This window comes from Pholis gunnellus, assembly GCF_910591455.1.
Source record: "Pholis gunnellus genome assembly, chromosome: 3".
NCBI lineage: Eukaryota > Metazoa > Chordata > Actinopteri > Perciformes > Pholidae > Pholis > Pholis gunnellus.
In genome coordinates this window covers 23,348,246-23,369,445 of record NC_136529.1, presented here as the reverse complement: position 1 = coordinate 23,369,445, position 21,200 = coordinate 23,348,246, and the positions used below count along the sequence as shown (strand labels likewise).

Below are 21,200 nucleotides of genomic sequence, written 5' to 3'. Positions count from 1 at the left end.
TGCTTCCTATAGAGAAGAGCGGGCCTCCCTCACTCCTTGTGCATCGGTTAAGATGTGGAGTTTAACTCGGAGTCGTTAAAGGGCCCCCCGCCTTGCTTTTCCTCACCTTATAAAGTGGGGGGTGTTGCAGGTCTTCCGGGCTGATGATGAGGGTACTTATCACATCAACCTTACATCCACTCTCCCCCAGGCCCTCTGTGTTCAAACCTAATGAGAGCTACACTGACTCAGGGTAAGCTATAACTGACCGCCGACTACACCTGGGAAGCTCTCCATTCGCTCAGTTCATTTACAGTGATAATGGTGGCAGATTTAATGCTCAAATTTCTGAAACAATGGGTTCTTGATTTTAAACAGAGGAAGAGAAAAGAGGGTTTATTATTCTATAGCCGGAAACAGTTGATTTTACTGCTGATGAAAACTGTCGCTGGCAGACTTTAGCGAGCTAGCTAATAACTGTAAGCTTAGGAAAACCCCTATGAGTTGGTTGAAAACGCTGTATCTGGCTGACCTTTTCATGTTTCCGGTTTACTCTTAAATCTGTGGAAGGGGTCTCAAACACGCATTGATGCTAAAGCTACATGTCCTAGGCATGAAATCAACCCCATGACCATGCAGACAATGATCCATGTAGAAGACATGGACATCTTATTCCATTTCAACATGAATCTGTTAGGCTGCTTAATATAAACTGGTTCACATTTTCACAAAATTAATAATACAAATAGAAGAGCTTCTAGGAGGAGGCTTAACCAATGTGTTTGGCAAACGTAACTCTATCTCGGGTAACGTTGGCCATGGATGCTGGAGTGTTAACATCCACAAATCCTATAAAGAGCATGCAGGACGAAGCTGCTGCTGTTAAACTCGTGCTAAAGGCTAAATTCTGATAGAATAGCTTCCCCCGGCTTGAACTCAGTGAGGAAAATACTTCACAGTGGATGTTGTAAACTGGGCCTTTTCTATTTTAGTAACCTGTGGCACCACAAAATTACGTAGTCCATAAACAATATGCCAATTCTTTGCCTTGGGAGTGATCCTGGGTTATACTTACAGCGATAGCGAGCTAGTTAATTAACTGGTCATGCTAACGACTGCAGCGCATGTTGCAGCAGATAAACCCATTCTTTACACTTTAGCTTCTGTGTTTTTGATTTTCCGCTCTTGCTACAGCCCTATGCTGGCTAACTCGGCGAGTGGAGAAATTCCAAACTTGACAGGCCTTCTGTGATTTATTTTGGTTGACTATTTGGACAAAAGGAGATAAGATCAGATTTTTTTTTAAATGCCACCATTCCACTGGTATAAATCATCCAACTGCAAAGTAATTCTTATTCCACATGCCTACAGTACAGATTACTCATGCAAGGGACAGCTCTTTAAGAATGCTTTCATGCTGCAGGAATTTCCTGCCAATAATTCTATCATCGTCACTGTAAACATAACACTTCCGCTATGATATTTACTGCGCTCCTTGTGAAAAAGTGCCCTGAGTAGAACTTCATTTATCTGGCAGGAAAGCAAAAAAAAAAAATGGAAAACAGAACGCAACTTGACTTTATTCTCCGCCAGAGAAAGACCAACTCGCTCCTCTCCAAACAGCAAAGTGTCAGACTTGCTATCAGTCCTTAGCCGAGTGTGAAGTATCCCAACACTTTGATGTGTTAAATATGAAATCTGACCATAGAACAAAGCAGCTGTCAGCAACCAGCACGTGTCAAAAGCAATCCACGCCAATTACTATTGAGTTTCTGTCGTGCATGCATCTGCTGTGCAGACGCTGAGGTGTGTTACGGTATCGCAGTGCTAACAAAGACTTCAGACAGTCTTCAACAATGAACATCACAAGCTTCACTTGTCCTCATCAAAAGGGCTGATGATGATCCTCTGCAAATAGGTTCTTTGCAGATGATGTCGCACATCGGCGTGCCTTCCAGATGGGAGGGCAGGCAACTGGAGGCAGGTTCAATACTGCAGTAATGATGCCTATGGTTTACGCTGTTTACGGCTGTTCCAACCGATTAAATCTGGAAAAAACAAGGGCTACTTTCGAGTCCCGGAAATAGTTGTACACAAAGGTGAGAAGTACAAAAACTCTGAGAAACGGTGACAGACATAGATCATAAACTATGAATGGAGTAATTTTGCTAACTACATAACTAGCTAAAACTGACGAAAAACAGTGGGCCTTTCTTAATATGCGTACTTCTCTGTACTTGTGAACTTGGGTATTGAGAAAGGCCCAGACTATGGTGACACCAGATGAAGGCGTACAAGAGTCGAGAGGCTTACAACTATTTCATGAGCGGTTAGGTCAACAACCTTTGAACCAAAGTAGCACTGGATGACTGCGGTCTTGTTTTTGTCCGAGTAGCTAGCATCGCTAAAACAAATCTCCCAGTAGATAGCTAACTAGCTTTCCCCTGCTAGCATTGCAAAAAACAACTCTCCCAGTAAATAGCTAGCATTGACTAACTAGCTAGCTAGCTTAAACTGCTAAACACTACCTACAAAACAAACACCACAGGGTGATAATATCACAGGTGTGTCTGTCTGGCTATGTTTCCGGCGATATCATAACCGTGGTCTGTGTTTTTGGTCTGTGTTTTTGTCATTATTTTTATACGGGAGAAAGCTAGTGAGCTATCTATCGGGAGATTTGTTTTTAGCGATGCTAACTACCCGGTGCAAAAACAAGACGGCTTTTCATTCAATGCTACTTTGGTTCAGTGGTCGTGGATCCAACCGCTCACGAAATACTTGTAAGCCTCTAGACTCTTGTACGCCTTCATCCGGCCAACCGTGTAGTAGGAGGTCTGGAGGACGACGTAATTTGTAATGTTGATCGCCTCCGCACCGGGCAAATCAACAAAAAGTATTGGGATAAATCGCTCTTCTTCATTTTGTAGGGATCACATCCAATATCCATTTTCTTGCGATCACTGCTGCGCGCAGGTTCAACCAATCCTTTTATGTATTCACTTTGCTCCATGTCCAATTTGCGCAGTATTTAGGTTCTTCACTTCCTGCCCTCAAGCTGAATTTCGCGTGTCACAATAGTCACGTGATCACAAACAGGCTATACAGTCAGATGCACCTTTTGTCTGGGCAGGAAAAGCTTAGTCGATCTGCCCCGACACAGTCAGAAGTGTTAAACTCCGACACTGCACTGTGACCTACAGAATACGACTTTAACTTTGTCAAAGCCCCCCCAGCATTAACAGCAACACAATCACTGGATCACAAATCACACACTGTAAGTTATGAGAGTTGCATGGTGTGTCTCTCGTGACATTGGGGGGGGGGGGGGGGGGGGGGGGGGGGGGGGGATGCAAGAAGGTGCTTGCCATGCTGTGTTGCCCAAATAGATAGGTTCCATCTGAGAGCGATGCAGCCTTCGGAGTGATCCCGCTAGACAGATGAGTGCTACTTGAATGTTAATGAGGGCTCCTTTAGACACGCATAAATTAAATGATTAGATGTCTGCAATCATGCAAGGTCCTTAGGTGTCCCCTATTTATGGCATTTGAAATGCAGCGGCCCTTTATTTACGACGTGTCTCCCCCGCACAGGCTTCGCCACCTGAGCAGCCCAACGCTTTCAAAAGACGAGTTTTTTAATGACCCGCAAATGAATCACTCTGGCAGAATCGTAAGAGAAGTGGAGCCCTCCCCCTTTCTTTTTTTTGTTGAAAACAAAAAAAATAGAGGGGGAAATTGTGCCATCCACTGAAAAAGCTTGCAGGTGTCTGGAGTGAAAGCCGCGCTATGCAGGGAGCAGGGGGGGGGGGGGGCCATATTTGTTTCAGAGATGCTGCTCACCGAAAGATACACTGTCGAGCCTCGGAGAGGGCCTCGGAGGACGGCTCGGTCTCCGATGGCAGCCACCTAACAATGAATCTTCCTCCTCCCTCGGTTCACACGCTCTTCATTGTCGTTTTTCTAGTTGCAACAACAGCTATTTTCATCTTCATGATTGCATTAATTACAGCATAACTCACGTCTCTCGGCTCCAGTAGTGTTTTCCCCGTAGAGAACAGCATGTCAGGGCTCCAACAAAGGAAGGCAACAGTACATATACTCCGTTGGCACTTCATTAATCAACATACGAAATCAGAGCAGCTTGACACTTATCTGAGCTTCACAATGACTCTACGACTGTATTGTGTTTTCTTTAAATGATGTTCATTCCGTTCTATTCTGAAGGTTTTAATGAGGTTTTGGGCGGCATTCTCACTGTTGGAATGATCAGAAGAGATGCAGCCACATGTGTCCAAATAGCTCAGTATGGAGACATAAAGCTTCATGATGGACAGGCAGAAAGTGACTGCTTTTCTATTGAATCATCATCATGCACACTTTAAAGACTTCTCAGGGTCCCAAGAGAAGACCCTTAGGTGCACTGGCAGCAATAATGAGAAGCACCTAAGTAACAGTGATCCACTCTCGGGCCAAAGTGAGGGCTTTTTTTGTGTTTTTGTGTTGAGAGGGGGAAGAGAAATTTCTCTTAAGATTCTCGCTTTCTATCCCCCCTCTCTATTTATTAGGGTAATGAATTTCCGACTGCAGTGCCAGTTCCACTGAGCCTGCTTCTCGGCCTAATTCTCTGTAACATTTCCTCATTGCCGCTGGGGAACATTATATGAAGGCAGAGCTTACAATACCATCAATATGCCCAAGACGACAATCGGACGTCTCATAGATATTAATGGAACTGCAAATTAAATCAAAGTTGGAGTGCAGCTATCGGGGCTATGATCAATGCCTTTTGCACAGTCAGATTTAATATGGGGTTTGTAATTTGAGTATCCAAACAAAATGTGCATCTTAATGGGAAAGATGAAAGTAATCCCACATGGGGAGGAAATAACACATTAGCTGCATTGTAATTAGAGAACTCGGAGTGCAATGTTTCCCCGGCTCAGTATTAACGGTGAATAAAAGCCTGATACATTTACAACGTGGATACCGGATGTGGACATTTGGATTGTTTTTTGGACACCTCTTGAGATGTCATAAGAGGCATCTTTGAAAATAAAACCAATCATAATTATGTTTGGTAAAAGCATGAGTATCATATCTCATACAAACAGTGAAATAAGGGGGGGGGGGGGGGAGATAATGCAGCAGGAACACATCTGTGTTATTGCAGTCACGGCAAATAATGAAAGAAAAACACATCAGGTACGTTTGGATTTAATTATGACAGATCCTGCGTTTTAAAGCCAAGAAACAAAAAGGGAACACAACTAAAGTATGTGAAACATGGTTTTAGTAAAAAAGTTCTTAATAAAGCCTGATTGTGCAAGTCACCTCACAGGCATTCAAAGGGAATACGATATAGCCTAATAATGCAGCTTGACAAAGTCCTCACACTTGTATTTATTGGCAATCCATCCGAGTACACACAGCAGCCAGTTAACGTGACCCCGTGTGAAGGCAGCACGTAGCATGAGGAGAGCAAACAGCAAAACAGCTTTTTCAATGAATAACACATGAGATAACAAACATCGGTAGACAATGATCCAGTGCCTTCAGCAAGTCAAGTGCAACACACACACGCACACACACACACACGATCACATGAGAACACAAAAGGCTTATCTAAGTTGATGCAACCTCTCATGATCACAATGAAACAGCAGTCACTGGTTGGTGCTTTTGCACGGAGAATTAACTTAAATAAATAGACGTGAACTTTGAATTCATTTGTTTTGCCTTTGTTTGTGATTTCAGTCTTGGAAGAACAATTAGAGTTGGGTTCCATTTGGGGGGGGGGGGCTGAGAGTTACATGGGAAGATGATAAATATCACTGTCGTGTCTCTACGTCAAACATGAAGCTGGTTCAAGCACCCAGTTAGCTTAGCTTAGCATTAAGACTGGAAGCAGTATCAGAACCGTTTGATATGTTGCACATACAAGGAATTTGAAAAGTGGATGGTGCATTAAACAATCAACACAGTGCAAAATACAAGACATGATTTAAAAATAAAAACATATTGAAATTTACAATAAAATATAAAAATATGGTAAATAAATAAACAAAGAGTATATTAAAACAAGTATATTATTAAAGTGTCAAGTGTATAATAATAGGGAAAAGAGTGCAAGGGTGCAAATATAAACTTCGTAAATATGAGAACAACTTGTGATCAAAAGAGGATAATGTTCTAGTCAGACCACAATATCACGCTTGAACCTATAAATTCCGAGCTTTCTAATGTACCTGAACCCACCTCGCGTCACAACACACAGGGGTCGCTGTCAACGTGGAAACGAGAGCTTGCAACTCCACACGGTTACACTGACATAAATCTATGTTCTTGTGAAGGTATTTCAACATTGAGTGTGTCATTTTCACCCAAAACTGCAAATTATAGTTACTTACATGTCTGCAGCGATTATATCCACCAGAAGACACAGATATGCTGGGATAGGAGCAGGCGCAAACCGCGGATTTGACAAGTGAAATCAATGAGGAAGTGGCTTAAACTTGCATTATCTCTTCTGACCACCAGGGGGCGACTCCTCTGTTTGCAAAAAAGAAATCCGGTTGTATGGATGTCTATGAGAAATAGTTTATGGTCTCAATCGCTAGTTTCAAGTCTTCTTCAATACCGCTTGACGTTCATTTAGTAAATGATGGTCTAATTTAGAGTAAAATAGACCTTAAAGCATATGCTTTCAGTCGCGTTACCTTGTGATTGACAGGTCGCTACCGTTACCAGTGCCGTGTTTGGTGTATCTATGTCACTCCTCAGCAGTCCATATATGGTCACTTCCGTTCATTGGTTGAAAAAAATAAATAAAAAAAGTCCACATACTAATGGGGGCCATCACGACGACTATGTCCACTTCATACAGGAGCCAGACGCCATGTTGATGTCTGTATAGCATGGAGCTCTTGTATTTGAGTGTATTTCCATTAAATATATAGTTCCAGTTGAAATCATAGCATAGTAGAAGACATTCGGTTGCGTCATTGCCTTTGGGATCTTGATTTTTATGGTGATATTGCCTCTGAAATTGAGATTTTATACTGAGTGAGAACAAGAATCTTATTGTTTCCATCATTGCGTCTCCATTTCCTCTGGAATGGTAATATAGTTTAGTTTACTTACAACTCATTCTTAGTCCTTAGCTTCTTACCTTTCAAAGGAGACCAGATATATGCATATAAGCTTTATGGCAGAGGAGCTATTCGTTCGTAAATTTGATTTTTGTTTTGAAGCAAAATAAAGATCAGATTTTCCATGAGGTAATTAGTCAAATTGAATCATTTTGGGTCATTGAGTTAGACGTTCACACAGCACCACCAGCCCTTGTTAGAAGATACATGTTGACATTTTCCTCTTGCTGTTGCACAGTCCCACCTCAAGACGATAGCATCAGGGGGCTCGACTCAATTTATAAGGGGGTAACATTTCATCCTCAAACATCTAACTGAGTGGGTATGTAACAGGACGCCATAATCCATCAATAAAAGTGTATTGATATTGTCAAATGTTAATATGTCATCCATAAACCCCTGGGTCCTCTTGTCACCGGGACACAGCCTGCTCAGCAACACACATTGCCTCACCGTGTTGTTCGCCATCGACCCGGGTCTCCCTCTGCTGTAAAATGTTGCATGCCGTGACAGAGCCGAGCATTAATCAAAGTTGATTTCAAGTGTGAGGGCGCAAGTGCCCTTTTTTTTTTTTTTTTTTTCCTGCCGGAGAACTGTTTAGCACAACAGCGCTTTGTACAACAGGGTCCCGCTCGGCAGTGTAATGGTAGCAAAAGGAGGTCATAAATAATAGATTCAAGATCACTTACACTTCATGAAGCAGGCCACTGTACGGCATTCGAGGGGATATCACATTTTGCTGCTCAAATTATAGATATGGTGCTTTTAGCTGCAATTGTAAAGGAAAACAAGGCCTCCAAGTGGGCTGTGAAAGAGTTTAATATGGTGCAAAACATGACGGCGAAAAACAACAGTTTAGCCGCTGAATGATGACAGTGAAAAGTGTACTGTGGGTAAAAGCTGCTTTTGGTCTCAACTGTGTGTTTTTGCATCCCTTCTGCTAGACTTGTGGAAGCAACAATCCCCTTTATTTGCAGCAACTGTCAAAACAAATGAAAACCCCCCTCAGGTGGATCCATTTGTCTTCGGTAAAGATTTGGTCCGTAGATGCAAATATATTTTGTAATTTATCATTTATAGTGTTACAGATTCATATTTGCACTTCATTGCCTCTAAAGGCTCCTCCAATCTCCTCTTGAAAAATGATTAGAATTACATTTTTAATGCATTTGAAATGCAACTGTCCACTATCAAACCACTTTTTAATTGAAAACACTAGTATTTATTCAGCATTTCTTCGACTGTCTCACACTTTGAGCTGTTTGCACACTAGAAGTGGAGAGGTGTACTTATTTCATGTCACGCACGTAAGACGAGGGTTCACTGTTATTACCTTTAGATGATAGCAAATAATGTGATAACCTCTTGTTGTAACATTGTGTCCTTGTGTCAGTGCTGTAGCTGCCTGTCTTTATACTGCCCCTCAGTGGCAAGATAGGCGAATGGCCTGAAAATTTGACAATTTGCCTTTGTGTGAACACATTTTGCAAGACCTTGCATGCACACACACTGCGGCAAACTTTGATATTTCGCTATTAAGTATGAGGATAAGAATCCCAATAATTTCTAATGTGCCAATGCAGCTGGAGATAAATAGCACAGAGCAGAGGAGATGATCAGATCTCACTCCATATCTTAATGGGATCCTCTCACACGCCATTCCCATTAATGACCAATCCCTCAATTATGTAAATCAGCGAACGGTCACTAACAGTGAGAAGTTGAAGTTGCTCACATAAACAGCAACAGTGTCACATTGCAGAGGGCGCTAATTGGCCGCTACTTTTCGTATAATTGCAGCGTCTGGGGCCACGTCCTCGGCTGACCTCTCCTTTAAGTATTGTTTTTCAGCGCACAAACAGTTAATGGAGCAATTAAGATGGCGCTCACAAGCACCACTTGTGAGAGACCATTTGACAAGAAAGAGCTGGAGAGAGGCGGACTGGTATGCTGTAAATCCTGCGTGTGGTACACAAGAGTCTTGGACCAGAGGGAGCGGTGAGTCAAGGTGCACGATACAACTCACCGGCATCCTTCTCCAATGGTGGTCATCAGTGAACCAATCATTCTGGTGCTTTCTGTGTGATTTACAAGGTGTTGGTACCAACATATACTGTACAACAGGCAGCAAACACTGCAGCTTATATGTTCCAATTTATCTGGTCAGTCAAAAATTCCACTTACAGTTCATGTACGCATGCAAATAAGTCTCTTTTCTGTTTATCATAATACAAAACTACCACATCCTGAAACAGTGCTGTGAAAACAAACTCAATAGACTTCTTCTTTCAGTGGTGTTTAAGACAACATTAACACTCACATTTACTGTGTGTTTCAACAGCATTTGAAGTATAAAATAACATCAAGATAACATACAGCAAAGGTTGTGACACATTTCAAGGCACAGTAACAGTTTCTTTTTCTTCCACAGAGATTTTCTCAGACATTTTTGGACTTTTTCATTGTGTGACAAGAAAACTGGCAGCTGTTGTGCCTCTTTTTATGATTTAACGTGATACAGTGTTTTTCATCCACTAAAACGTTCATGTTAGGACACACGTGGCAGCAAACTGAACCGATATAGAGGCGAAGACACCTCCGTTCCGTTGAACAACCATTGGGACCTTATTCTGGAAAGAAAGTATGTCTGGTAGTCAACGGCGAGAGACAAATAATTATTTGGTCCCTTTTGAATTGTGCCATGACTTACTTATATGATGTTTGTCAAGTTAAAAGATAATAACAAGTCTCATTTCGTTGTTAAACTGTTAAGTATATAACTGAAGTATAAGACAACAAATACATAATTAGAAAAGACTGCAAACCCAAAAGTCGCCTGTGTGTTTCGTACCGGGTCGCACTCACACAAACAACGGGTCTTGCTTGTTCTTTTGCTTCCCGGCTGATAAAAAGAGTCGCTGGATAAAACACGTCAGGTAAGATAACAATACATTTTTTTTGCAGGGACATAGCGAAGTTACCTAGCTAGCTAGCTAGCTAGCAAGCCAAGGTAACGGCCATGCTGCATTGACCCGAGACGAAAGATGTAGTTCACTAGATACGACATATCTATGGTGTTCTTGACTTGCCACATTGTCTTTTCAACTGACAAACATCATATGTGTAATTCATAGCACAATTCAAACGGGATTAAAACAATACTTGTCTCTCGCCGTTTCTTTCCGAAATAAGGTCCCATTTGGGGACACCGGAAGGGGCGGGACTTTGCCTCTCTATACCGGACCAAAAGCTACCAGTTATCTCATCTCACTATAAAACCGATTTTAACTCTCAAAAAGCTCAACAGATTTAAGCTAGGACTGATGTATCAAAAGGAGATAATGTGAATGCCACCTATTTCGGAGACTAATCCCAGGAGAGCAAAGAGGAAAATAAAAAAAGTTTTCATCTCTTCATCTACCCCCTTCTACCACAGACTTTGCCCACCCTCTATGACTAAGTTATGCCCTGTCATGTAGTCGGAGGCGTCAGATGCCAAGTAGACCACTGCAGCTTGCAGGTCTGTCACTTGAGCCAGTCTACCAGCAGGGATATCTGACAGCCAGCGCTGCACCAGAGGCCTGAGACTCTCCGAGTGGATGAGAGGGGTGTCAACAATCCCCCTGAAAAGAGAGACGGAGAAAGATGATGGGGGGGCGGGGGGGGACAGACACACACAATGAAATCAGAAGGCATCACAGCTCGGAGCCAGGAGTGACAGCGTTGTTTCAGAGCCACCACTTTGGTGACAAAAATAAACCCAATTATCCTTCGAAGAAAGGGCATGGCATGGCATCTCTGATGGTGTTTACCGTGGGACTGCTGGCACATCTCAGGAAGAGCCCACGGGTGTGAGGGGGACTTTTGGCATAATTTGCTCAAGGCCTTCGGTTAAGCACTTATTACATGCAACGCGTGACCGAATGATTGAAATGTGCTTCAGCTACTCTGATGTAGAGACAGTATTTATGTGGGATTTATAAGAAAACAGGTGTTTTGGTTTTGTGGTTGCACTGGTGTCGAATACACCGATATTCGCAACAAATGCAGTTCCCTCCGCTCTCCTACAATAACAAGGTATCACAGGGCTTACATTTGAATAAATATGTCAACACGCCCGCCTGCGCCTAATACGAGACGACTTCTGACTCCCTACACAATTGACGTGACAGTGACTAAAAGCCGCGCAGCCCGAATCATTGTTCGTCGCATCCTGGCGCCTTGATATGGAATTCCAACATTTGGCTAAATTAGCACTTCCAAGGAGCGTGTGACACCTTGGTTAACATATTCCACCTCAATTATATTTCTCTTCAGCTGCCCTGTTATCTGGAACCTTTGCTGGCAATCAGAGGTACTGTTTTCCCTCAGCCAATTTTGTAGATAATGCAGCTTATCACCGCTGCGGCTAAAGTTGCCAATGGAATCGGGCTCCAGTCAACCTCGTGAGCGCTAATTGTGTCCCCCTTTTTCTTTTCTTTTTTTATGCATATTTACCGACTGTCACTTCAAAGAAATCAGCGGCCCATTGAGACGACCGGTTAGCGAGGGGGAGAGAGAGAGGGAGAATTGCTTCTGTGCAAATTAAAATTTGCAAACAAGCTGCTGATAAATAAAGGGGAGCGCGGGTGTGCGAGGGCTTTGTTCTGGGGCTGTGACTGGGCCTGGCTCGCCCGGTGCCACCGGACGGATTTACTCAGGGATGGCTGGGGCTAAGGGATGCTCCACTTAACACACACACACACACACACACACACACACACACACACACCTCACACACACAGCCCTTCCTGTGTTCTCCTCCTTTCTTCCCCCTCCCCCTGCTCAGCTTCACAGACAAATAGATACAAACAAGGCTCTATTGTTGCGCCGACACTCGGAGTGAGGTTGCAAATTTGATTCCCTAATTGAATAGAACAATTAGAGCAAGTGTTTGGTTGATTCATCCCTCAAGACGTCATCTAATTAAGCGCGGATGCATTGTTTGAGGACTTAAATTAGTGCATCGTTTCTCAAATGGGGCTCTTCATATGAAAGCAAACGCACTAATCACCACTTTGGCTTTCGCAGCTCAATCCCTTACAACACTCAAAAAGGTGTTTTTGGCACAAGAGAAGAAGAAGGCCGAGAATAGACGGCACTTACGGTGAGATGCAGTTGACACACACTCCTCTGTCAACCCATTCGGTGCCCAGAGTCTGAGTCAGTTTGACCACTCCAGCCTTGGACGTGTTGTAGGAAAGCTGCTTCTGTGGATGGGGGACTGCAGGGTAGAGTGTGGGGAAAAAGAAAATCAGTTACCCCAAACAGACACAACACGGCGTTTTATAAAGATGACATTCGTTAACAATGGTATGCACTTTCACAATTCTCAGGTGGTCATTTAAAAAGACCTTTCATTTTTAGGAGTAATTTATTTATTTATAAAAATAAAACGTCTTTCTCCCCAAAGCTGACAACATATACATTTTATATTGCAGCTCCTGCAGTTTCTTGTGGTTACCACATAAAAAGCTCTTCCATTAGCTGCTGGGGACTCTGAGGACGAAGCTGTAAAATTAATTGCTTGTAATGTCCAGTTATGCTGTGTTCTCAGCAACAAAAGACAGGGAGCCATTTGTTTGCCTTGACCATCACAGATGCTGCACACTGCATGGGATAACGGGACAGGGGCTCATTTTCTGCTGGTTGATTAATCATCACAAGGAGGGCTCCAAGTTACATACAACTTTAGTAGTTAACCTCGTCACCCGCCGATCTGACTGCCAAATGGCTTCAGTGTGAGGCCGGGATGATAAATACCGGCCAGCTGCGGAGAGGCAGGGACCGGTCCTGGGGAGACAAAAAAAGGCCGCAGCGTCCCGCTCGCTCGGATGAAGAAGGGGAGAAAAATGTGCGGGGTGGATATAAAAGTTTGGGGAGAAATAGGATGTAAAAAAAAAAAAAGAGGGTGGGGCAACAACACCGTAGCTGAGAGAGCACGCTTTGAGTGGGATTGTGCAGAGTGTGGGCGAGATAGCGGAGGATGGGAAGGTTGGGCCGGGCTGGATAAGGGTAGGCTAGGACCTCAGAGGAGCAGGCGAGGAGGAGCGGAGCCCAGGGCTTACACGCAGATTGAAGGTGAAATCCGACTTATCAGGACAGGAAACACAGCTCAAAATGCCTAACAGCACTAATCCTCGCTCAAGACCTGATGATACGGCCCCAAAATACCATTCAGAAAATGCCTTCATCCTTTAAATAAACCTGCATTGATGTTTTTCGCACGTCTTAAAGAGCAGTAATCCCCAGAGAAGGGAAAAGGGAGGTAGAAGGAGAGCATTCTCCAAAGCCCTCTTTAACATTCACCCTGCTGCTTATTGCCCATTTCAAGTGGGAGAAAACATGCTCTCTATCAGGCACGCCTTTACATTTGAAATTCCTCTGGAGTTCAAATGATGCACTCTTTCCCCAGAATGGCGTGGCTGTTGTAATGTACGTGGCTATGCAGCCGAGATCTGCAGGTAAGAGTGCGAGAGTCACACAATCCCTCTGTAAGGTCATCACGCAGCCGAGTGTGATCGTATCAACTTGGATATTTCCTGTCTGGGTGTCTTTGAGCTGCTGGCCGTTATTCAGATAAAAAAAAAATGGTGGTTGATGGTCGGGATTGTGTGTGTAGGGGGCGTTAGTGGACACACACACACACACACACATTCTATTCAGCAGATGGACAAAAAGCTGTCATTGTGCATTTTAATTGGGCATTTACGGCTGCTTTTTTTGGGCTTCCACTTGGCTAGAACAGGTCCCATCTGATTACACATTATGACAATATTATAACAGATGTCCAGACCAATAAAGTAAATTCCTGAAGGACTGTACGTAATGTGAGTAATTGATCATTTCTTTTAACGCCGGCCCTCTATTTACCAGCATGCCCCTGCAGTCGGGACCGGCGGCCCATATGGCGCGGCGGTTTACTGGCGATTTGACTATACTGCTGATGAAGTGTTGCTGTTCCTCTGGAGGAACCTGTTGGATAGGGGAGGGAACATTATACGAGGCTTTTGCTAGGGCTCTCACTAAACTCTGAAAGTGTCTTCCGCTGTTCAAACAAGGCTGCAGGCACAGGAACCCGCCCCTCCCAAGTTGGACCTCAGGTTGCCTTCCACATCCTCCAGACAGCTCCGCAGAGAGGGGATGTTTATTATGATGCAAAAGCGCCTCGGCGAGACGCAATCACCGACACTTTCCTGCTACGCTTACCGTACGCAGGGCCGGATGCATCGCTGTACAGCAGTTTAACTGGGGTAAAAGTTGCAAAGGAGAAGAGCTGGTTAATCCTGTTTGAAAAGTATTGAATATTTTTTTTTCCCCCTTATTCCAACCACTGTAATGGTGCAAAGTCAGTTCTGACGACTTTATGTCGGATGATAAAAACTATTTCATGTGATGTGTACTCTCGCACGTAGCTGCACAGCACAAATGTATTTAACTCTCCCTTCTTCCTCCCCCTCCTCCTCCTCCTCCACTCGACCCAACTCTCCACGCCAAATGGAGAGATTAAAAGCAGACACGGAGGGGCTCCAGAGAGAAGGTGGGGGAATAGAATCATCACTCACCTATTAGACTGGCCATGGAGGCTGTGTTGATAATCTTGCCGTATCCTTGCTTCAACATCACTCGACCTGCTGCCTAAGGCGAGGATTCGGGGGGGAAGAGGCACATTAAACACCTTATTATGGCACCGATATGCTGCCATAAGCCTGAGCACGGATCAACACAAAAACATCTAGTTTATCGTCAGACAGAAATAGTGGTTAAACAACATTTGGGTGGCAGGGCGTATTTAATATAAATATACACACACACACACACACACACACGCACTAAGTTTAGGATTTATTTTAGTCACAACAGAAAGCTAAAGCTGATTGGATCATAAGTAATTAGGTCATACTCTGACTAGTTCTGACAGAAACAAACGTAATCATTTTGGTTCTTTAGACATAGTTTCTCTCGCAAATTGATGGCAGAATTATTTTAATATAAATATAATAATATTTAGGATTGAAACTCAATCAAATTCTCCATTTTCAATTTTAAATATAGCATACATTAATGTAATTGTGTAAACATGAAAACACATGGAGCTCTGTGGCATTGCATCATTTCCACCTGCACAGTCTGTCCGCTCAATTGTTGATGTCCGATGAAAAACATGCATCTCCGAAAATTGGTGATTTTGACATTTTAGGATAAAGTAAATAATTAATTGTTCCTTTGTGAGTTAAGAAAATTCTGCTGCTTCCAAAGCTACAAACACCATTTAAAAACCTATTGTACTACAGAGAAACACATTGTGTTTTTTCTTAACTTGTGGTTTAATAACTTATATAATAAGATAACAAAGCTGATGTGATCTATAGAAAAACAAATGCCTCTATCACACACACTTTTCTACATCCGCTTCATATGTTGTGTGTTAAAGACCAAAGTTTAGTCTGATTCTGCACAATTATTCCAGCTTCCAAACAAAAGATACCTTATATATAAGCGAGCCCTGCACAATTTGAACTGAGTGTCTCATTGTTTTAGTGAATGAGCGTCGGCCCATAACATTCAAAGCTCTTTTTAATAATACTATGATTTTTTTCTCATCTGTCTGATATTCCAAAAAACCTACAGGGTGTCTCTATTGTTGGGAGCATATTGTTTTTGCATCTAATTTGACAGCAGCATGCGACTTGAGGGAAAATCTTATGACACTATTTTTGGAGTTATTCCATAAACATAAATGAAAACTTCAACAAAATTTTAACCCAATATTTACGTTTTTGTCGGGTCTGAACATTGCACGTCACATCAATAGAATAGGGAATGAACCCATGTGTCTTTTACAGCTGGTGATACACACCTGACAGCACATGAAAGTCCCCCTCAGGTTGACGTTGAAGGTTTGGTCCCACTCCTCTAGACTGGTGTCTTCACTGGCCGAGTTCATGTTGATGCCGGCATTGTTGCAGGCGACGTGGATCGTCCCCCATTTGGCGACGATGCTGTCAATCATCCTCTGAACATCATCCGGTTTGCCAATGTCAGCTGTGATCCGGATGGCAATGATGCCTGTATCCAAAAACATGGTGGTCTGTTAGAAATACTGTTTACATCTTGTAGCATTACGCATGATATAAGCACCTTCTATCCTTGGACATTTAAGAGGTTTATTTTAGAAATTACAAGTTGTGAGAAATACAATTTAATATGTTTTTGCTTTATTTATTTTATGTGTAAAACATTCTTAAAGAAGAAATTAAAAGGGGAAAAATGATACGTACATGGAGTTCAGAGGAACATGTTTAACCTGACACATTTTATGCTTTAGTATGCTGCCACCTGCTGGCCAAACCCGAGCACAATCACAATTTATGACATTTGGCAAATAAACAAACCCAGTTTGCATGTATTCACGATGTGATTGAAGATGTGCTGGTGTTCTACCAATTATTGCTTAAGTACTGAGAGGACCATTCATCCATCTGTCACTGCAGATGGACCGCTTTCACCAGTTTAACGTCAAAATAATTATAATGACTCATTTAGACTCAGGAGTCTTGAGGTTGACAGTTTTCTACTTTCTGTATTCCCGTTTAGTTACATGTAAGACATGTACAGATGTAGGATCTTTGAATGTGCATTATACACAACTGAATCTACAATAATAATGAAATGATTACAAGATACATTCCCTGATTTAGTTGTAGTGTCAATTAAATCTAGAAGCAGAGAGCAGTGTCCATTTGCCACAAATCACATACGTTTTTTTTTTTTTTGTTGATTTAAAATTTCTGAAAAAAAAATTCATCTAAAGTTTGAGAATAGTAAAAATTGCAATAACTCTAAAAGGGCATTGTGAGAAGTTCCATTACAGGAAAATTAAACTTTAAAAAGGAAGCTACAGCTCAGTACTCATGTAGTTTTCTTCACGCAACGCTAGAAAAAAGACAAATACACAGTAGAATCCACACCGAATGAACGAGAGAATATTTTACCACGGGGGCAGACAACTTGCAAGTAGAGCTGTAACTTTAAGTACGTTAATCGAGTTGTAAAGCCTCCGTTTTGCCCATGTGAATAGAGTTACTGAGTCTAAAGATTTGCAGCTTAAAGGGAGCAGTTTGCAAGATTTAGTGGCATCTAGTGGTGAGGTTGCAGATTACTGAAGCCCCCTGAACTGAATGCGCCTCCACTCACCCCTCCCTTCCCAAGCATGATGGAGGTGGCCTTTAGGTAGCGTAACATTTTGTGAAGGGCCCTCTCTAGAGCCAGAGTTTGGTTTGTCCTGGACTTTTGTAGAAACATGGCGGACTCCGTATATACAGGTCTACATTTGTTGCATCAACACCCCTTACCTTTGAGGAGGAGCTCTTCAGTCACCGCCTGGGCTTTATCTTGGTCCAGGTCTACCACGGCCACCTTCGCGCCGGCCTCCCCCAGGGCATGGGCGAATGCGCGGCCTATGCCCTGCCCAGCGCCCGTCACGTAGGCCACCTTTCCATCGAGACGCATCCGATCGAGGATGGGGCGCCCCTTGACCCCGCGGAAAACTTCGTCGTCTGTTATTTTACTCTGTATAAAAAAAATAAACAAGATAAGCAGACACGATCTGTGACAATGAGGCTGATCAGAGAAAATCCTCAGTGAAGGTGGGATGATCCCACGTTGGGTCATGGGGGTCATACTGTTGGGTCATGGGGGTTAGATCACTGGGGTTATCTAAACAGTACCTGTGTCCTTGAGCACTCGGAGGCCACAGATACCCGACGGATAATGCTGATGCCATCTCTAAGAGGGATAATGACCTTTAAAACGAGAGGGACATTGTTACAATACCAAAAAACCAAGTGACTGAACACATACAGCAGCATGTTTGAAACACACCTGCTCCACGCGCGGATCGTCGCAGACAAACTGGTTGAATTTTCTGAGCGCCAGTCCGTTGCTATCTGTCGTGTCTTTAAGATAAACCTTGGCTTTGAACAGCGAGTTATCGACACATATGACCCCTCGCAATTTCAGCAGACTGTTGTCGAGAATATAGTTGTAGTAGTTGATGTAATTATCCTTGTCAGCGTCAATGAAGACCATGTCAAACTGCTCACCTGCGGCAGCCAATTCCTGGAAGACACAGAGAGTTATTACAAAACTGGCCGTGTGCCCCGCAGTCATTTAACTTATTAACACCAAAAAAAAGAGAAGAAGAGTCAGTGTTAACCCTTGCCTGCTCTCATTATGCAAAAAAACAACAACATACCACACAGCACCGACAATTGTGAATGTGAAAAGTGCTAAACAAATCATTTTTAGCATCTTTAAAAGATGGACAGCTTCTCGCACCTTCAGGGTGTCCATGGCGGACCCAGTCCTGACAGTGATCTTCCTGCCATGTGGAGACTTGTCAAAAATGGGCTGAGCAAAGTCTTTGAGGTACGGCTCCAACTCGCAGGCGACTAAGCAGCCGTCCTCGGGAAGCCCTTCAGCCATCGACAGCGCACCGTAGCCGGTGAACATCCCGATCTCCAGAACCCGCTTAGCTTGACTCATGTGGATCAGCATCTTCAGGGTCTGGCCTGGTCAAAAAAAAACACCGGAGAGCAAGTTATCACAATACTGTAATCCACTGAATGTAATAGCAACGTAGCAGCACGCATGTAAATGTCGAACCTTCAACATGTCCAGTGATGCACTCCTTAGGAAGGCGGAATATAGTTTTGCCCTCCTTGTGCACTTGATCCCAGTCATGGGAGATGGTTTTTCTACAATTAAGAGTGAAAGACAATATTAACAAATGTTATCTCACACCGTAGTCATTTTGAGCTACAGATGAGCATGTGCATGAAAGCCAAAACATACTTATAAAGCTCTGCCAGAGGTTCGCTTTCCTGTGTGCTCATTTTATCCAGGTAGTCATCCAGGCCGCTGGCTATGTCCAGAGCCTTCTGCAGCTGACTTGTCAACTCCTCCGGCACGTTGCCGCTTGCTTTGGCGACCTCCTTGGCTCTTGCCAGGAGATCCACAAGGACTTCCACTGGGGTGTCGGGGACTAATGGAGAGGTTAACATAGTGTGATTTTGGTTTGGACAGCAACTACTCTTTCCTGCTCCAGGCAATATGTTGTAAAGGGTGTGGAACTTTAAAATACAATAACATAAATCACTTTCTCAATTGTTTGATGAATTGTTTGGTCTGTAAATAAAATACCCATCAGTTTACTGAAACTCAAACGTGACGTATTCAAATGATCGAAAAGACAAATTATATCACTGAGAACGGAAATCAGAAAAATCATAATATTTTAACCTACATTATTCCAAACGTGACTTAAAATAGTATGCATCTTAATAGTGAGCTCATATTCAACCCCACTAAATGATTTGCACACGCACAAGGAGACATTTATGTATTTTAAACTTTTTTCAGCGTTTTCTTATGACCACGAACTACAGAGAACCGGTTGCTGTGAAAGGCAGCTGACTTTGGTCTGACACATGAGGCGCAGATTCACACGGGACTCCGCTGGAGTTATGATACTCGTTACGCTCTTGTTATTTACTCTGACCCCCGTTGCAGCAATAATTAAGCGATATTCCTTACCTTTTTCGGCGAGCATGGTGCGCGTTTGTGGGCGTGACGAATTCGGCAGCTGTGAGCCACAGTGGAAGTAGCTCGAGACGTGGTGGCAGACTTTCTGTTATGTCAATACAACTATGCAAACTGTTGAGATGAGGGGGCGCGGCCAGTGTCTTGCACAACAGGCGAACAAACGTTAATGAGCCAACAGCACGTGAGAGAGCCACGGTTCGAAAATTGTTCAAAATATGACCCCGTTCATAGGTTGATATTGTCTTCCTCCTAATTTTGAATACCAACGTGTTGGGGTCCAAGGGTCCGGTCAAAAGAAACCCAATTGCAGGCTGTGCAGTTTTAATAAATATAATACATAGATAAATGTTTGCTGTGGGTCCTAATTTAAAGTATCAGGGGGGTTAGAAGGAGACACACCGTTTTCATTGTACAGAATATGCATGTTATATGTATCTTTCCGAAAATTATAATAATATGTGTTTCTTCTAATAATATTTTGAGAAGAAATACATTCACATTTTGCTATGATGGCTGTAGTAGTTTATTCTGTCTATAGTACTACTTTGTATGTTACATATGTCGGTAGGATGAAGGTTGAATGGTGCAAGTGGCACGGAAATTCTTTGTTAACAATTTGAAACCAAACTTTCAAAATTATTTAAAAAAAAATTGTTTTCAATTTGAAGAAAATTAAGTTCACCGACAACGGTTGAACAGTTTACAAGCACTGTGTGTTTATGAAATAAAGATTTGCATGCACACCGTTTCATTTTCATGAAACTACTATTGCCAAAAACCCACAGCACTCAGTAATCAGCTGCAGCAGAAGTTGACATTTGCCACCAGCAGGCTAACAAACTTTGGGAAAGGCAGCAAGCACGGATTAAAAACCTGCAGGTCTGAGCTGGTTACAAACACACCGACACTGGAACAACTAGAAGCAATTTTGAAGAAAACTAGAATTCCCTGTCCCGTCCCCCCCCCTGGAGCCAAGCCTGGAGAGAACGACCCAGAGAGGACGACCCAGAGTGGGCCCATTGCCCCCACCTCCTGAACAGACCATAAAACAGGGTTGCCGAGGTCATTCAATCACATACAGGGTTTTTATATAGATTGAGCCACATGATTTGAGTGTTAACCTCAGTTTGCTAACATAAATAGTGACAATATAATACGTAACATAGCTGTATTTAATCTAAGACATAACATTTAAATAGAGGTTAACACTGTCAATGTAAAAAAAAGGGTCTTTTCCTTCGTCAAATATTCAGAAGTTGGATCAATAATATAAATTAAAAAGCACCAAAACTCACAATTAAAGTTTTTTGCTTCAAATTATTAATGGCTGTATTCCATTCACGTATGTCAGTTTCATGGCCTTGCATGGTGGTGCATGCTGTTGCTGTCAACTGTAGTGGCACTCCAACACGAACTGTGTAAAAAG

General features: G+C 42.8%; 1 protein-coding gene across 1 annotated transcript; it reads right to left on the bottom strand.

The window, feature by feature from the left end:
- Positions 1-10,556: 10,556 nt before the first annotated feature.
- Positions 10,557-19,781, bottom strand: LOC306715880 (uncharacterized protein; the record flags this gene model as incomplete). Its single annotated transcript, XM_079186359.1, has 11 exons — positions 10,557-10,752; positions 12,275-12,392; positions 14,734-14,806; positions 16,029-16,237; positions 17,524-17,740; positions 17,899-17,973; positions 18,053-18,289; positions 18,509-18,741; positions 18,836-18,927; positions 19,025-19,214; positions 19,766-19,781. The coding sequence occupies 11 exons, from the start codon at positions 19,779-19,781 to the stop codon at positions 10,557-10,559; spliced, it is 1,656 nt and encodes a 551-aa protein (XP_079042485.1).
- Between the last annotated feature and the right edge of the window lie 1,419 nt (positions 19,782-21,200).